Raw genomic sequence first — 19,271 nt, forward strand, 5'->3', positions numbered from 1 at the left:
ATATTTATTCTCGGATACTAGAGAGGCCATCAATGTCACAGATTCCTGTTAGAGAGTTTAAAAAAATTGTACTAGTTAAACATGTTACAAAGATAATTTCCTATGGAGGTAAGAAAGACACTCAACTAATTAATGTTTGGAGATTGATTGGTTATATACCTTGAGATCATTCAGTTGTTGTTCAAGCTGAGCAAGGTTTTCCAACTGTCTAGAACGATTCTTCTGTACAGATAATCGATTTCTAAGAATCCTACACAAGGATAAAGGGATGAAAGAAAGAAAACAAACAGACAAACAGAAACACATAGTTAGTCCTCACCATGGATATAAGATATATATTTTGTTTTTTAAATAGAGTGTCAAAAGTGATTTGAAATTGACCTTCTTAACTTTTTTGGATCCATGTTAGGATCAAAATTTCGGAACCATCTGTGATGATAAAGATTTTCAAGGTCAAGTTTGATGGAAGCACCTGCGCTAGCTGCTACTGCATTGTCTGAGCTAGGGTTGATCTCACCAAATGATGGAGATAAAATCTCAAACTTCTTGAACAACTCATCATCCACTAGGGACACACCAATAGCATCACCACTGGAGGGCCTTACAGCTCCATTTTCTTCTACAATGGAATCTTTGGTTGCTTGAATTGGTTCTGCACTTTCTCTTCCAGTACTGCTGATGAGTTCATTAGCAGTTCCTCCCATGGCTCCTAGGTTGATGCCAATGGTTCCAGTTGCTTCAATTCTAGCAGGATTTCCTAATAGTGCAGATGGGTCATTGGATTCTTCTGGGTGGTAGGCTTTCCTGTTTGGTTGCATGATCACCTTCATGAGCTCATCACCATCATCATCATCAAGCCTTCGGTTCATGGATGAAGTTGCACTTGGCCTTGGGAACCAGGTCTGCAGCTCAATGCCCACCAACTTGCTCATCTCATCCATTGTCTCAGTCTGTTCTACCTCTACAATGAACCTGATTCTGTCCTTCACAATTAGGACTAAACATTAGCATAGAAAATTAAGTTATATAATCTGACTATATAGTTGCAATCAACACGAACCAGGGCCAAACCATCATTTTGGAAATCTTCATTTTGGGGAATATTTTTCTTTTTTGGGGGTTAAAAACACTTAATATGATTATGCAAAGAAATAAATATTTACCATCTAAAGAAATCTTGTATGGAAAGGGTATTGTACAAGGGAAGTGCAAGAAGGAATTCACTTGCTGCTCTAATGATAGTTTAGAAAATGGAATCACACATATGTTCTAGATGTGGAAATTTTTTAGTCTATGAACGTGATATAAAAACAATCAATAAAATGATACTGCAACAATATTTTTCTCTATCATTGAACGGTTGCTTAGTTGATAATAATCGACACCTCTTAATAAAACGGTCATGAGTTTGACACTCTTTGTGGTATATATAATAGTTCTGACCTCTTAATACAAAGCTTTAAAAAAAAATTCCAATTATTACCTAGGATTTTTTTTCCTGATTTAATATAATTTGCCCACTTTCCTTATTTATCGACATTAATTTTGAATATTAAGGCACTCTTAAAAGGAAGTTTTTCATTTTTTTTTTCAAATTAATATCATTTAATTATGGTAATATTCTTAAGAGCTACATATAAAAGAGTTACATATGTTTTACTTAAACAGTATCTGATACTTGGAACTTGGAGGATAACCAATTTTCATGTTTGATTAGCATTGCCTCTAGGAGTCTAGGGACGAGTGGTTTCTATGCCCAAAAATGACCATGGTGTTGTAAAATGAATAAGATAAATAAAAATATTGTTAAAAAAATAAAAAGTTAAGTTGAATATTATGAAATTTTGTATAAGGTCATAAGAGGGTGCAGAAAGGAGACTTAGACATAGGCACTAATATAGCTATATAAATTCTTTACATTTGGTGGTTAAGAATTAAGATAGCTATATAAATTCTCTACATTCTGTTATTAAGGATCAAGTCGACTATACTTCAAGAACGTCTTAAAAGCAGTTTTACGTGTGGAAACTTACTGGAAATAAGTAATTTATTAGCCATATAAATTCTTTACATTCCGTGGTTAAGAATTAAGATAGTTAATATAAATTCTTTAGATTCCGTTATTAAGGTTCAAGTCCACTATACTCAAGAACATCTTAAAAGTAGTTTTATGCATGGAAACTTACTAGAAATAAATAATGTAGGCTTACATACCTTATTTTAAAGTGAAAAAATGTAGGAAAATAACTTCACAATATGGAAGATGTGTATGTACGTTCATCCAACTTTAAAGGATGTCAATTTGGTCGTTGATTCTCTGGCAAAGAGGACACTCACTCTCTCACTCAAACAGAAAGGATAATATGACCGAATTTTATTTATGCCTCTCTGTTAATGTAGTATTAAAAGTAAAAAAAATATTTTTTTCATTTTAGTAGAATACGTTTCAACCGAAAAACAACTTGATGTAAACATCTGTAGCAAAAAAAAATGTTGTGTACCAACCGGGGTTGGTCCAAGTGGTAGCGCTTGGTCGCTTAAGCAAAAAAAAAATGTTTTGTTAGCCGTTTATTTATCAATGCTTATTTATCAATAAAGCATGCTGAAAATTAGTATTGTAATGGCATACAAAAGGGGCATTAAGACAAGTCCTGTATATGGGTTTTTTTTAGCACAGTTATAGAATGTATTAAGGTTTTAGAAAACTACTGGATATACATTCATATTATTGCATCAAATTTATTTTTTTGGTAATTATATTAATGCATCAATAAAGTAAATAAAGGAGGTGTTAGAGAAGCTTGCCTATTTGAGCATAGTTACAAGTTTCTATAATGATTCTTGTGGAATTTTGACTCAATGGGTGTGTTTGGGAAGTTCCAGGAGAAATGTTCCAAAACTTCCTTCTTAAATAATATTAAAAAAATTGATTATTGGGAATAAAAGAGAGCATTTAAGGAACAGGACCCCTTAAAGCAGTAATATTAGTGCAACATGTATACAGGGCTACATCGGGAATAAAAGATTATTGAGTTAGCACTGGACCAAAAGCTCAGTTCAGAGCCTCCAGCCCAGCCCAGCCCAGCCCAGCCAACTTTGGATCAGAGCTAAAGATTCCTTAAAAAAAAAAAGACAACACAATAACTCAAATGGCCCATGCAGGTCTCGAACCTGCGACCTTGGCGTTATTAGCACCACGCTCTAACCAACTGAGCTAATGGGCCATGTTGGAGTGGAATATCTAAATTCAAAAATAATCCTGTAATATTTCAACAGGGTGTCAGGAGACAAACGTAAGGCTCAAGGCAGTTGTAAGATCTCACCAGGGAGGATATCGCCCATAGTGTCGAGTGAACCCTCAGAAAATCCCTCGTGTCCTATTCCAATCTAAAGGCCTATGATAAAACAACTTCTTCTCTTTTTTTCCCCCTCCCAACTTGAAATCCACACTACTATAAAACTCAACTAATATCCCCAAACCCAATTTAGTTTCCAAGCTTCCTTCCACTTTCCAAATCATCTGTCGTTCCATCTTCTTCACTTGCTTCTCATCTCCGTAGGCTTCATCTTCATCTTCTCTATTAGATCCGAACACTCTCTAAGAGGAAAATCTGTTTGGATTTTAATTTTCATTCTTTTTTTTTTTCTTGAAAATTTCTTCTAGAAGGCTCTGGTTAACTTCTTCTTGAAGGGAGCAATTTCAATAGTCTTCTTTTACTTAGTTTTTTTTCAGTTTAGGTTTTATTTGGAAAGTGGAGGGAAACTTGGATACTAGATCGGATTTTACAGTAGTGTGGGTTTCAAGTTGGGTAAAAAATGAGCTGTTTTATCATAACCTTTAGATTGGAATCGAACACGTGGCATCCTCTGAAGGCTCACTGGGCACTCTATGGGCAATATCCTCCTTGGAGAGGATCTAAATTTGCTGTAACCAAGGTTTAAAGTATTAGTATGGAGTATTATATTGGTTAGGTGATTTTAAAAGACATATCGTCTTATATCGCATTCATGTATTTTTAGTACAATTTATTACAGAACTCATATTAGTTGCATTCGATATGGATATGTATCGACTAGTATCATGAAATACTTCAAATCTTGGCCGTGACGATTACATTGGTATAACTTCTAGAGCTCGTCATACACTTTATACCTACCTTCCTGCCTCTGGTTTTATATTCCTTAATCAGGTGAGAAGTGAAAAGCATTCGTTTCAGGCACAGTTCCTTGACATACAAATCCATAGCTCTCCACATTTTAGTCTCTCTTGTGATCCACACTCGTATGCCAATCAAAGAAATCACTCTCTAAGGTGGGACGACCTCTTTTAACCATACCATTCTATGATTCCACGTTGCATTATCCAGTTAATTAAGTCTGAACGCAAGCATGGATTGTTGTAAATCAAACAACAAACCTGCACACAACCACCATGGACATCTTAATAATAGATGAGCAGATTGCACAGGACTTTCGAACTAGTGGGTCGGTCCAACACAGGAACAGAAGAGAGAAGGAATTACAGATTTTGGACCTGATCCAACCACTGGAGTGCTTGATGAATCCTCCACACTGAAATTTAAATAAAATCCCACATCAACCATTCTGCATTTTTTGGAATTCAAGCACGCTTCTGTAATCCACGAGAGAAAAATTGCCAGTGTTCAGCTGAGCTTGAAGCCCCAACAATCAACATGAACTTCTCTATTTCCAGTGGAATTCAAATCAATACAATTAGGACGGTTAACAGGCATTGAACACCAAACTGAAAAAGTCGAATTAAAACAAAAACCTGATTCTAAAAATACAAATAGTAAATTCATTCTGCAAGGCTGCTCAATTTCACTGTTTCAAATGGTTCCTGAAGATTTCCATTCATGGCAGAGATTTGAGGTTTGGCTTGACTAATTCCTCAGAGAGTGATTTCTTTGATTGGCTACAGTACCAAAAATTAGACATATTGCCCATATCACATGTACAAGAAATGCCGAGCCAGGTAGTAGTCACTTTTGACTCTGCACCCAAGCACGGTAAGGCATGGAATGATCATCCCACCTTCTGTGAACCTGACTGTGTTATCCTACACCACCCCCTGGATACATGTTTTGCATAGCACTCTACCCTAGATCTAAGAAGCAAAAAGCAATGGAATCCAGCAAGCTACACCTTGATGAATTTAGTTGAAATTTTTACAACAATAGTAAGTTTCAGATTTTGTTGCAGAATTTCTCTCTTCATTTTGAAGTGGGAAAGTTTCATTTATACAATATTTTGCTTATACCAAAGTTGATTAGCAATTCAGAAGCCATGATTGCCTCACGATGCAGATAATTGAGGCTGCAGGTTTTGGCTCAAGGAAAAATGGTACACATCTGGCACAAAACCAACCCAATTACAACTAACCAAGCTATGGCTGTAAAAAAAATGAAAAAGAAAAGGGGGTTGGGGGTTGGTTTGTTGCTTCATGTAGGCTGCTGTTCAGATCTAATGTTAAGCAGACAACCAGATTTTTGGTAACCAAGATGCTGCATTATCCAGCTTAATATTCCTGTCAGTTAAAACTACCTGAAAGACTCAAAGTTCTAGCAACATCAATACTAATGATGCTTGACACCTGTATATCAACAAATTGACGCAAGAGGCAAAAGAAAAACTCACTCCAAGAAGGGGGGAAAACAGATCCCTATGGTGATTAAGACGCATGTACAAGTATCACTACATAAAAGCATGTCAGGCCAAATAACTCAAAAAACGACATTCTGGTACTGTCATGATCTACCTCATGAGATTGTTCATGTATGGTTACAGGGCAAGTCATCCTCACCTACCAAGGTGGTCAACCTCACTCTGCCTCCAACTACAACTTCCCTGTCAAATTTGTGCCAACAACACAGAAACTGTCTATTAGACTCTGAATAGACAATCAGGGTCAGAAAGCAGGAATAAGCAAAGGCATAAACAATGCATCCCACCAGGTACATTTTCTTTTCAATATACCTAAAAGCTATCAAAGAGTGATTAAGAGAAGCACTAGAAGAATCCATTGAATCAAATGCAGTGAAATATAATGAAGAGTATCCTACCACCCAAGGATTTAAACTCATGATTGTGGGTTGAATCAACCACCACTAATCCCAAAATAGATTCCCCAATGCAACATCATGCATTTTTTAGGATTATTCCTCCATTGAAATGTAATTCAATCTTTCTAAAGGTAGCTGATCTTCTACCCCTAAAAAATGACACACTACCACTTGCCTTCAACAACAACAACAACAACAATAAGCCTTGTCCCAACTAAATGGGATCGGCTACATGGATTCTTACCCTCCAACTAGTTATGTTTGAGGCCATGCTAAATACAAGGCCTAAGCTATGCATATCCTATCTCACCACTGCTCTTAAGGTTACCTTAGGTCTGCCCCTAGCTCTTCTAGTTCCTTCAATTTGGATTTATATCACTTCTCCTGCACAGAGACATTTATGTGCTTTTGTTGAACATGGTTGTGCCAGCTCAAACAACTTTCACGTAGCTTATCATTTATGCGAGCAACTTCAAGTGTAGTTCTAATATGATCATTCCTAGTTTTGTCACTCATCCATCTTAACATCCTCATTTTTGCTATATTGAGTTTATCTATATGATTCTTTTTAATAGCCTAACACTGCACTGTACATTATAGTTGGTTGAACGACGGTCCTATAGAATTTTCTTTTAAGCTTTAATGGATTACATCGATCACACACTACCCAGACACACCTCTCTACTTCATCCACCCTATTTTAATTCTTTAGAAAACATCATTCTCTATATCACCTCTTTTATTTATGATTGAAACAATGTACTTAAAACAATCACTCTAAGGAGTCTCATCACCTCATTGTCTACCCGATCATGACTAAAATTACAAATTAAATATTCGAGTTTTCGTTCTACATAGTTTAAAGCCTCTTGATTCCAAAGCTGCTCTCCATGATTCTAACTTGGTATTAATCTCTACTTGAATCTTCTCTATCAATACAATCATCAGCAAAAAACATACACCAAGGAACCTCACTTTGAATGTCTTTAGTTAATTCATCCATTACAAGTGCAAATGATATGGACCTAAAGTTGATATTTGATGTAGCCTAACTGTAATTAAGAATTCATTACTTTGTCCCCCCATTGTTCTTACACTTGTCATTGAATCATCATACATATCCTTAACTATGTCCACATATTTACTTGTGATCCTTCTTTTCTCTAGTACTTGCCAAATTAATTTTCTACAAACTCTATCGTAAGTTTTTCTAGGTCAATAAATACCATAGGCTCTTTCCTACATTCTATACCTTTCCATAAGTCTCCTACTTAGATAAATAGCCTTTGTCGTAGATTTTCCCGGCATAAACCCAAATTGGTTCTCCTTAATTGAGGTTAAATATCTCAAACGAGTTTCAATTACTCTCTCCCATAATTTTTTAGTATGGCTCATAAATTTAATACCTCTATAGTTGTTATAGCTTTGAATATCTCCTTTATTTTTGTAAATTGGAACCAAGATGTTTCTCCTCTAATAATCTAGCATTTTCCCTATGCATAATCTTATTAAACAACATAGTCAACCAAGCTAGCCCATGGGTTCCTAAGCTCTTCTATACTTCTATTGGGATTTCATCAGGAACTTGTGTCTTGCCTAGTTTCATCCTCCTTGGTGCTTCTTTTAATTCGAACATTGAAATTTTCCATAAAAATGTTTGAAAATTGGTGCCTTGGTGGATGGTGTAATTGTCTGAATCATAGATACTTGAAGTGTACTCGTTGAGTAGACTACAAAAATAGATTTCCCATCTCTTCTTAATATCCTCATCACTACTACTACTTGCCTCATCCCAACTAAATGAGGTTAGATATTTCTTGCACTAAAAAATCTAATATTGCTCATCCCCTTTCTTAATTTGTTACCATTTCTCATTTTCTAGCTCTACTTCACAATTTTCATGTCTTCATCTACAGTGCCTTTGCCTATCAAGTTCCAAGATGCTTTGGGAAATTGGCATTGATGTGGAATGCATGCCTTGTTGGATCGCCAAACATGTCACTTAACAAGGGAAGGAGCTTGTAAGAGGTTGATGGGAGAGTATTATAACAATCTGATGGTGCAATAAGCACCTAAATGCTTGCTTGGTTGCCAAAGGATACACTACCAATGGCAATCTCCTCATGCCTAGTTAGACAAGTTTTATACAGTTTTTTTTTTTTTTTTGGGGGGGGGGGTAGGGGGAGGGTTGTGTATCAAGTCCGTGCTCACCTAATTATCGTATTTGTCCATTATCATGGTGTGCCAAAGTTGTTCTTCTTGGGTATACTAATGATATTCTCATTTCTAGTAATGACTCTTCTGGCATTAAAGATGTCAAAGGCTATTGATGTAGAGCTAAAATTTAAGAGTAGTCCAAAAACCAACAAAATTTCAATTTAGATACAAAGGACATTACAAATCTAGGGTTCTAAGTAAACGGAAGCTGTGAAACCTGATCAAGCAAAGATCAGGAGAAGTTTGTAAATACATGAAACACTGCTGCAAGTTTTATAAGATCCAATGGCTTGATTGTGAATTATAACAAGAACGGTAACTCGATGACTGTAGACCAAAATACTTAATCGAATGAGCCCAACTTGGGATCAAATGGAAGGAATCAGATATGGATGCAATGCTGAAAATTTGGTTGAATTCTGATGGGAGAATCTAAGATATGGATATGGAATGAAATTAGAAAGTTTATGTTTTAGGTGTTGGTGGGGATGGAAGATGGCTTGGATAAAGGGATAGTAATATGGAACAAAAGGCTAGTAAACCCAGCAGAGTTTGCAAGATGGAGAGGGAAGAAATTGGTGCCCAAAGTGATGGATTGAACTGAACCCAGTTTGAAGGTGGTCTAAGAATCAACAGCAGCAATAGAATATTTGCTCCCCCATGCTTGACCAAATAAGGAAAAGACTCCAGCTCTGGAAGGGTAGGCTTCTCTCCTTTGCAGGTAGGATGGTTCTTCTCTGCTTGGTCCTCCAATCTTCCTACATTTATTGGTGTGGCATATTCTCCCTTCCCAAAGCTAGAATTCAAGCCATGGAGTCCCTCTTATGTCTCTTCCTCTCGAAAGGCCAGGATACCTCTAGATTCCTCCACCCCATTAGTTGGTTGTCTGCTTGCTAGCCCAAATTGGTGGGAGGTCTTGGCTTTTGTCGTATCTGTGAATTTAACAATGCTAGTCTCCTAAAGCTCATTTGGAAGATCACTACCAAGCATGACTCTATCTGGGTCAATTGGGTTTATTCCCACTTGTTGTGAAGTGATTCCATTTGGATGGTCTCCCTTCCCCCCAACCCCTCGTGGGTTTGGAGGAGGCTCCTCCTTCTCATACCCCTTGCTCTTCCTACCATTACTAATCCATGTCACTGACGAGTCCACCACCCATTTTGGTTGGATCTTAGCATCCCTTAGGTGTCCTCTATAACCTCCTTGGTCGCCAAGTCTATGCCTCTCGTATCCGCAAACTCACCCTCCTGTTGGATTTCATCTCCAGTAATTCCTAGAATCCTCCCCCATCTTCCTCTTTGAGTTTCACTCAAGTTTGTCCAACCTCCCCCCCCCCCCCGGCTTCCTCCCTTCCCCGTGACCTCATCATCTAGTCTCCCTCCCCCAAGTTCTTTCTCCTTAGTTTCGGCTTGGAACCTTATCCACCCACCTTCCCCTCCTGCAGATTGGTTCCCCCTTGTTTGGTTCAAAAACCACATCCCTAGCCACTCCTTTACACGTGGAGAGCCTTCAACCTTTGCCTCCCCACCCAGGCCTTTCTTAACCATAGACATCTCAATGCCAACCCAAACTGCACTTTTGTTGGAACAACCTTGAAGATGTGGATCATCTTTTCTTCTCTTAAAAGACCCCTTCCTCCCACTCCTTGTGGGGGAGGAGCCATCTCCTCCATTTGGCCCTGCTCCCCAATGACCCCTTGGTTTCCCTCCCGATTGGGCTTGGTTTTTAAGGCATTTTGCAGGTAGATCTGTTTGTGATTTGATAGGCAAACTGGAGTTCAATGCTTTTATAGCTTATTACAAATATATAGAGAGCCTTAAGCTTGATCTCCAAAAGTTGCATGAAATTAGAAACTACTAATTCTAAGAATTATAATTAACTTTGCAAAGAAATAAAACTGATTCTCAAGTTGCAAGGTTTCTAAAATAGAAACTAAGCCTTTGATTTGAAGAAGAAAAAAAAGACACTACATGAACTCCAAATTCCTCCAGACATGAACAAAATTGACCCTTCTATAAATTTTTTACATGATCTCATCTTGTGCCCCAAAGATCTTCTAGCATCATTCACCCAAAGGCAAAATAAAGGGGCAGTGACACTATTCACAAGAATAATGTTTTGGCCTCCTTTTCTTCATGTTTTGTCCTATATCACATATTTACATCAGCATCTTTCAAATGGAAATTGGAACAAGTCATCCTTTGATATTTCTTGGGAATCAAAGTCATTCTTGGTAAAAATGGTGTTAAATTGTCTCAGAGGAAATGTGTTTTCAATCTTCTAACTGAAATTGGCATGTTGGATTATAGAATAATTGATAGCCCATGGATCCTCATCTGCAACAAGAGGCATGCGACATTTAACAAAGAATTTGAGGGCAAGCATCAATACAGGAAAGCTTATTTATCTGATCCATTACTCATTTAGATACCTCCTTTGTTGTTGGTGTCATCGGTCACTTAATGAAGAGATGCTGGGTCGTTGAGATGCTGCTTGTTACATGTTGAGAATGGACTTGTTAAATGGTATTGGGCCACTGATTGTGGATATTCAACTGACGGCGGCGGGCAACGGCCCCGGAAGCACAGGGAGGCTTGAGAAGAAACAGACGGGCGATGCCCATAACGAGGGCAAAAAAAACAAGAAGCCCAAACAGAAGAGGAAGGCACCAGCAACTCAGGGGGCCTGGGTTAGGGACATCTCGCCTGGGAAATTAAAGTCTGCGAGTGTCACTGCTGGGCATGTAGCGCCTGAAACACCACAGGGGCCAATGAGAGCACATGTCAGCAACATATGATGCAGATCCATCACTGCAATAAGCTTCTTTTCTTGGGAATAAGTCTAGGGTTAATGAGCCCTTCTTTAGCTGTTACTACTAGGTTTAAATTTTTTATGTTCTGAAATGGAACCAATGGAACCAAAGGAACCAACCAAAGGAACCAAGAGTTCAATTTAAGTTAACATGTGCATGTAATCATTAGACCTATTAAGCCTTAATATATTTCATTTTTATTATCCAAAAAAAGAAAAAGAAAAAAGGTTAACATATGAATTGCACATGATTAACTAATAGCATTAAATTGTGGGACCCACGCCCTCCATGAGTAGCATAACAGATTCTTGATATGTTTCCTTCCAGATTCTGATTTCTTTTCTAACAAGGAATAGGACTAGGCCTTAAGCCAGCCCTTTATATAGGCCCGATCATGGGCATTAGGAGAACAAGTTATTACTATTGAAATTTATTGCTATTGCAAGTTCCAGAGGGCTGCTGCATTCTTCTCCATGGTGAGAGTGTGGTAACAGAGTAATACCAAAACTAGTGGGATTGGTGAGTAATATTCGGTTAACTTACGGTGAAAAGTGTCCGAGAGGATTGTTAATGGGAGAGTGTAAAGCCCAGAAGGTTCTTCAAGGCAACACTCACTGCTCAAGAACAGCTTCAGGTGCAAGCATTCCAAATCGAGAATACTAGCTGCCCAGTCATCAAAATTTTTCTTATTCAGCTAAGCATTGATTCAAACCTAAAGTTCTAATTCTAAACCTTCTAATCCTGAACCCTAACTTCCCCTTTCAATTTCTGTTTTTGGAAAAACCCCATTACAAGAACCTACCCACATCCCATATGCATCATTGTGAACGATCCCAAATCACCCCTTACTTCCAGGAAACCTACAGAACCCATATCATTATCAAGACACACTGACTAGCAGTTTCTTTGTTTGACATCCCAAAACCATCTAGAGGTTTCACTTCAGCATATACATTTCCCAATTGTGTCTGAAGCAGAACTCACATTTATGCTCTTTTTTTCCATAGGATATGAGGTCACCACTGGTTCAAAAAGGAAGAAATAGGCTGGATAGCAAGTTTCATCCCGAATGACCCTAACATCCCTCAAGTTGGGGGGGAAATTTCACCAACCTAGTATCGAGCATTCTCTTTCTTGAGTTGGCGAGATGGACCTCAAGATGGAGATCTTGAACCAAGATCTTTACTTGATCCTCCTTTAGTCCCACCCAACCTCTTAAACCCTAGTTCTTGCAAAAACCTAATTCAGACCATATCTTTCAGTTTCCACCATCAACATTAGTCCCCATTTGGATTGAACCACCCCCTCAGCCTCCCCTGCACAAGATCCAAGTTTCAGCCAAACTGAAACCTAGAAATCCTAATTCTCCACTTCTCCTTTTGAAACCTTAAATCAGAACAATTCGAGCAGGTTCAGTTTGAGATCCCTTTAACTGGCCCTCAGTCCTATCTAAGGCTACACTACATAGGTATTTATCCCATGGGAGGAGTAGGAGAGTACTTCACTCACACAGGAGCTATGCAAACAGGTAGTTTTCCTTTTCCCAAAAGTTAAAAATATTGATCCGTCAGAAGAGAGCCTCTTTCCTCCAGAGTACTAGTATTGCCACTTGCCAACTCATTGGTGCTCAACTTTTGTCAAAATATTCAGCATTGTAACATGTTGCCAACCTCTCTCCAAGAGCCCACCAAAATTTTCACAAGTTGACAATAAATGGGGTATATGAGAGTGGGGTCCACTCAAAACTTGTGTGAAAAACTTTTTAAAGCTTCAAAGTCCATCAACACCTGTTCTAGTTAGGGCACATCCATAATACTTGCAAGTCCCTGCCTAACCCATAGCTATTCTGATAGATCCCAAACAATAATCAAAAGTTTGTAGTATGATGGAACCCCAACAGCATCTATAGTACCAAATCAATATTTATTCAGTCTGTTATGTATTGCAATATCTGGGGAGTTCAGGAATACAATTCCATAAATCTTTGGAGAAAGCACCGGTGGAGTTCAAGCACAAGGAGATGAGAATACCTGGATCCGCACACTTATTGCAACCTTAAGAAGGAGACCATAATGATGATTACAACTCTGCAGCTCCTTCTTATCATTCTTCTCGGGTTTAAAGTTGAGAAAGCAGAAAGGAACACAGTAGAGAATCTGAAGAAATTGGAAGTTCTCGTCCAGAATGCCATGGATAATGGTCATTCATGGACGTCTAACTTCAGTCACATGACAACTCCAACAGTGTAACAACAAAGAATCCAATACACGAGGAATTGGGTGCAGTGAAGTAGAAATCAATGATAACGAGCATAAGGTAGGATTGCAGCTGACCTGAAATAGACGCATGCTTAGGGCGCTTCATCTTCTCGATCTCAAGCTGAGCTTCCATAAACATCTGCATCCTCTGGAACTCAAGATCCTTGGTCAACTCCATCCTCTGCCTCTCCAACTTCATCATCTGATCCTGCTTTGAACTCTCAATCTTCTCATAAATATCCCCAAACTTAAGAATCGCTCTGGCCAACTCCCTAATCCCCGCCGCATCAGACGAAGAATCCTTGTCTATCCTAGGCTGCTTTCGAGGGCCACCATTTAACAACATATCCTCATCTCGATCATCGCCCAAACCACCGCGAGAACTCTCAGATGAGTCGTCCGAGTTGAGCCTCGACTTTGAAGAAGACCCAGCGGAATAGATGGAGGTATTAGGATTTTTCTTCTCCTTGCAATGCTTGATCGCAAACGAGACCGGAGGAGGCTTGAGAAAACGACGGCGGCGGAGGTGGAGGTAGAGGTGACGGCAGCGACGGCGGTGAGGTATGTTTTTTCTTGGGGTTGGAGGAAGTGGAATTGGTGCCGACAAGCATATCAAGACGAGAGTAAAAAGGCCATCTTGACGAACCTGGCTTAGACTTTTCGAGCTTGTATTTTTTCTTCAGGGTGTCGATACGGTTCTTGCATTGGACATCGGTCTTGCGAGGCTTGATACCTCCCTGACGTCCATTAACAGAGTCAGCTACCTCCTTCCAGTCTTTCTGACGAAGATTGCCGCGGCTTAGCTTGAGATAACGGTCACCCCAGGCTTCAATTAGGGTTGAGGTAGCTCCTTCACTCCAACAGTCTTCGCGACCACCACCGCCGCCGCCGCGCCGCCGCCGCTGCTGCCGTGAGGGAAATTTGGGTGACGTTGATGAGGTCGAGGATTGCCGTGCGCTCCCTGATCCTCCATGGCTTCCTTCATGAGCTATTGACGTCTTTGGTGATCGACGACCCCCGTGTCGGTGTTGTAGCAGAACAGAAGTAAGGGTAGAGGAAGGGAGAGGGGCGAGTAATAGAAGGTAGGTATGCTATGGTACGCCGGAAGCGAAGGAGGCGACTAAAACGGAGTGAAGAGGATAAACATCCGATTCCGTTTCCGTCCCCACCGAATGGGTGAGGAGTGCAGAACAACGCCGTCGGCTATGCATCTGATCACCGAGTCTAACCTGACCGGTTTAGTTAGTTAGACGCGAGAGTTACCTCTAATTAGTTACCAGGGTGGGAATGGGATTCTTTATTCTTATTATGGAGAAATCATAAAAACCAATTTCCGGTTAAACACGACTTTTATCGGATCGGAGGTTATCCGAATCCGGTACATATGTCGCCGGTTGCGGCACTCAGACATGTATGTATATATTTTGTTAGTGCTCTCTCCCTTATAGGCAATGCTTTGCAATGGCGTTCATGTCTATTTATTTTGTTAAATGGAGTTGAAAGAAACAAGGGCTCCGTATTAGTTCACAAATGACATGTAGTTGTTTCTGCCCAAGCAAGGGATGCTTGTTGGATTGAACAAAGGTAAGTATGAGCTTGTTTCTGTTCCTTTTTCCTTTTTCTTTTTGGTGTGATGCGTTTGGATTCTGCTCAAGCGCAGGAGTCCACGCTTCTTGTAGGACAAAGTTAGATGTAGACCGACGATGTGTGGTCGGGAGACCGCTTCCGACGGTCAAGTCAGTAATGAGCAACACTCGAAGACTCTATGAATGCGTAGAATCTCAATACTAGATCTCAAAAAGAATTGATTACCTTTGCCCTGCTAAAGAGTTGGGTGTTTATAATGTTTAACTTAAGAGGATAATCGTCGAATTAGGAATCCCCCTTTTGTTTTTGGGGAAGATCTCCTTCCTTTGATGTCTCCCAACTCCTCTATGATACGGATCCCTATCCACACAAGATTCTCTCCCTAATATCCTTGGGTGTAGGGGTCTTGTTTGGGTCCTGTGCATTTAACGTGCAGAACCATCAAGCCACACATTTTGGACTGTTGGATCGAAGTTTTGGTCGAAATTTTGATCTTAACCGTCAAAATTCAACGGTTGAGATTGAATCTCGACCGAAATTTCGGATCTGACCACCGAAATATCGACTTGACATTAATGCGCATGACCCAAGCAATTTCCGTGTAAGTTCAGGCTTCCATAGCACATCAGTCGCTTTTGGCTTATCCATCATCAGGGTGATTAGTTAACCCTTTTGGTGTTGATATGTCTATCATGTAGGTGTGGTGGAGCTTTTCTCTGACTTTGATGTGTATGTGAAGAAAAGAAACCCATTGTCACCTAAAGCAGCTCGCAAACTGGTTTGACTGCTGCTACAATTTCAATTATTTTTGGGTGTTTGCTTTTGGGGTTGAACTTCTGAATTTTATTATGGTGTAGAGTTAGCTTTTTGAGCTGATTTTGGTTCAAGTTTTTACTTGATTTATCTGATCTATAGGTGGAGCCCAGATGATTTATTCTCTGTTTTATTTTCTCGTCTTTTTCATTGAAAATAAGATTTTTCATATTGTGGTCAAATTGAAAATATTTTAGTAAGAGTTTATCAAATGTCCATTTCTAAACAAAAAAATTGGTCTTTTAGCATGGAAACATGTAAAAACGATGTTCCACAAGAACTATGCCCCTCGAATCGAAATATTGTCAAATTTGTCACTTGTCGCAATAAGGGCTATGGATTGGGATTAACTCTAAGCCCACCCATGAGTAGGGGCATCCAACATTTGGATAGCCACAATCCTTAAATTTTTTGCCCTATCAACCTTTGGGACATACATGTTCCAAGTCTATTAGTGGATACCTAACATTGGCATTGGACACGTTAGATTGTGAATGGATTCGCCTTTAGCTTCTAGACACATTGGAAGGATTTAGATAATCAACGTCTAGCAGCTTGGTGCTTCCTTTCCTTCTAGCCACTAGATGAATGCCATGTGAATTAGTTAAACCCATACCATCAATTCGGCTCATGCATACATAAAAGTCTAAAGTTAAAATGTGATAATGTGGATTTCAAGACTTAGTTGTGGTTTTATGCATATGCGAAATTGGATGGTGTGGTTTAAAACTTATCCACAATGAAAAGGGGGAACATGCCACCAAAAAAAAAAAAAGACAAACTCCGAGCTCCGCTGCACAAAAACATGCTTGAGCTGCAACAAATTCACCTATAGGACTCCAAAGAATACAACTTCTATGTCCTTGCATGCCATGCTTGATCCAAAAACAATTTGTTAATAGTTTGAACAAATCACTTGTATTGAGAGGAGCAAAAGTGTCAGTATTTTCTAGAGAAGACGTTTCAGACATCCTATTTCAACAATAATTAATTTCACAAACTAATGAAGAAAATTATACTAATGTATGTGAGATGGAGGTAATGCTTCCATAGAATGAGGTTGCATTCCTAGTTTTTCATATACACTAACAAAGAGCACTCCACGTAATATCTAAATTATTTAAATCACAACACGCAAGATTTGAACTTAGAATGCACATTACAAATCCATTCAATATAGAAGATCGAACTTGAAAATTCAAATGTGTATATTTGTAGGGGAGATAATCTCCAACAATCCTATGCATGTTTACAAAAGAATAAAGCATGACTAATTGACTCACAAGATGAACGACAAAGTAAACAAAGAGAAGAGAAAACATTCTTTCTTTCAAGCAATCCCTTATTCAATTGAAAACCTTCATATAAGGCTCTCTAAATAAAATGCTTTATTTGGAGCAAGCCAGATATTTCTCAAATGCTTTTCCAACATTGGGGAGTCTTAGGAAGAATAAGCTATGTTCTGCTGCATGTCAGCCATTGATAAACATTGATAGTATGATGATTTGACAGTAAATTTCCCATGTAATGTTTTACTCCCAAACCCAAGTATCCTCTCCCATGGGAGAGAGGATTTCATTGGAAATTATGCCAGTCAATCAAATCACTGTTCACCAACTAGAAGCGGGTGGAGATGCTTATGAATAGAAGGGAGGGTAGCCAAGGGTCTTTACATATGTGGTTGTTCAACCCATTACTAATATATTTGTGCAAGACAATCCTATAGAAAATGGTTGTAGATACCTGTAATGTAATCAATTTTGACCAACTTGTACATGAGAAGAGCAGTGCATATTTTAATGATAATATTCAATTTTATCATTGACTTTATATAGTCAAGTTTATAAAAAAAATGTCGGTCTTCGCAGATACAACTGGTTCTTCAAAAGTTTTTGGGGAAACACAAACCAAAAGAAACGAAAGGAAGAAAGGGTTGAAAAATATATATTTCCTTTTAAGAAAGAAAGGGAAGATAAGAATATAGAAATAAAAAAGTTGATAAAAGCGGAACACAAAAAGTAAAACTTAAAGGGCGAAAAGGTGAAAGTGAAAAATCGGAGAAAATTAAAAAATTTCCGTTGCCGGGACTTGAACCCGGGTCTCTCGGGTGAGAGCCGAGTATCCTGACCAACTAGACTACAACGGAATTGTTACTCGTAGTGGAATTATTAAATTTAGACTAATAAGTAATAACCTCAATTCATTTTTTCGTTTTTCAAGAGGTAACTGGGTAAGGAGTTAGAATTTTTTCGCACCATGTAGAACGTTGGAAATTTATCGTTTGTGAAAAAACAGGGGAACAAGAAGAAACGATGAACCAAATGATATCATATCATTGCTAGTTTAGTTACAAAATACATCAAAGAAATCGCATCAATTTCTGATAATCTTCTCTCAATTTGTCTCCCATTCGCAATCCCCTCTCATTCATCTCTCCAAAAATCAGCTTTGCTTCCTCAAATCTTTTCTCCTTTATCAGAGACTTCGCCAGATGCCCAAAATTCTCAGCATCCAACGCGGTATCCTTTCCTGCAACGCTTAATACGAACTCCACCGCCTGCTCAAAGTACTCCAACTTCAATAATCCATTAACAACATGAGCATGCGTTGAATACAAAGCAGGTACACCTTCTTCCTCCATCCTCCTCAAGATCACCAAGCTCCCTTCAATCTTCCCTACCTTACAAGCCCCAAGCACCATCGCATCGTAAGTCCTCGAATCCGCTTCAATCTTCGCCTCCCGCATCGTCGTCAAAACTCCAACAGCAGCAGAAAGATCTCTGATGACGCAGTACGCCGTGAGGAGGTAGTTGTAGCAGGTGACGTCTGGGTTGATCTTAGTGTCTCTCATTAGGGCTAATACGCGATGGGCTTCTGGCATTCTCTTTTTCCTCGTGAGGGCGCTGAGGATTGGGTGGAAAGTGCAGGTGTTGATTCCATGGTTATCGTGAATCATCACCTCGACAACGCGCAGAGATTCCTGGAATTGATCCAATCTGCAGAGACGGGCAATGAGGGCATCGAAGGCGCTCTTGCGGGCAAACCCTTTGTCGAGATTCGAGATTGTCTCGATGAGAGTGTCAAGGATTGAGAGGTCGTCTTCATAGCTGGTGATGAAATTGAATGTTTTGCTGGTGTTGAAGCATCCATCTTTGTAACGTTTATTGAGAATCTGGTGGAGAGTCTTGAAATCTCGGGCACGACCGGCTTCACCGACGAGGTCATCGTAGTAGGCGGAGTTGGGTTCATCTGGGCAGGAATATCGGGCATTTTCGGTGGTGGGCGTGCAGAGGAAACGGGAAGTGATGCAGAGGAGGGAAGGGGAAGACGAGAGCTTCATCTTCGCATGGGTTTTGATAATTCTCGCCAACATAGTTTAGGGAGTTTAGGGTTTAAGATCCTAGATTCAGCTTTCAGGACGAGCGAAGGGGATGAGAAGTGCGTTTTAAGGGTTCTGACAACGAAGATACTCTTACTTTGCTCCGACTGATTTCCAGACTT

At 39.3% G+C, this 19,271-nt stretch overlaps 2 protein-coding genes and 2 non-coding genes across 4 annotated transcripts; all 4 read right to left on the bottom strand.

The window, feature by feature from the left end:
* Nucleotides 1-3,150: 3,150 nt before the first annotated feature.
* On the bottom strand, nt 3,151-3,224 carry TRNAI-AAU (transfer RNA isoleucine (anticodon AAU)). Its single transcript has one exon. It is a non-coding gene; the product is annotated as a tRNA-Ile (tRNA).
* Nucleotides 3,225-4,628: 1,404 nt separating this feature from the next.
* On the bottom strand, nt 4,629-14,628 carry LOC149028123 (sequence-specific DNA binding transcription factor). The gene is given in 4 exon segments (XM_089168684.1): nt 4,629-5,868; nt 13,446-13,884; nt 13,886-14,257; nt 14,260-14,628. Coding segments are annotated over 4 exon segments (918 nt in total). The 5' UTR covers nt 14,356-14,628; the 3' UTR covers nt 4,629-5,857.
* A 3,215-nt stretch (nt 14,629-17,843) lies between these two features.
* On the bottom strand, nt 17,844-17,916 carry TRNAE-CUC (transfer RNA glutamic acid (anticodon CUC)). Its single transcript has one exon. It is a non-coding gene; the product is annotated as a tRNA-Glu (tRNA).
* An 85-nt stretch (nt 17,917-18,001) lies between these two features.
* On the bottom strand, nt 18,002-19,271 carry LOC149028125 (Tetratricopeptide repeat (TPR)-like superfamily protein). The gene has a single exon (XM_089168693.1). It carries the CDS (start codon nt 19,141-19,143, stop codon nt 18,130-18,132), a length of 1,014 nt encoding a protein of 337 aa, XP_089024819.1. The 5' UTR covers nt 19,144-19,271; the 3' UTR covers nt 18,002-18,129.

Source organism: Hakea prostrata, chromosome 1 (assembly GCF_041222555.1).
Source record: "Hakea prostrata isolate BN-2017 chromosome 1, UWA_Hpros_2, whole genome shotgun sequence".
Lineage (NCBI taxonomy): Eukaryota > Viridiplantae > Streptophyta > Magnoliopsida > Proteales > Proteaceae > Hakea > Hakea prostrata.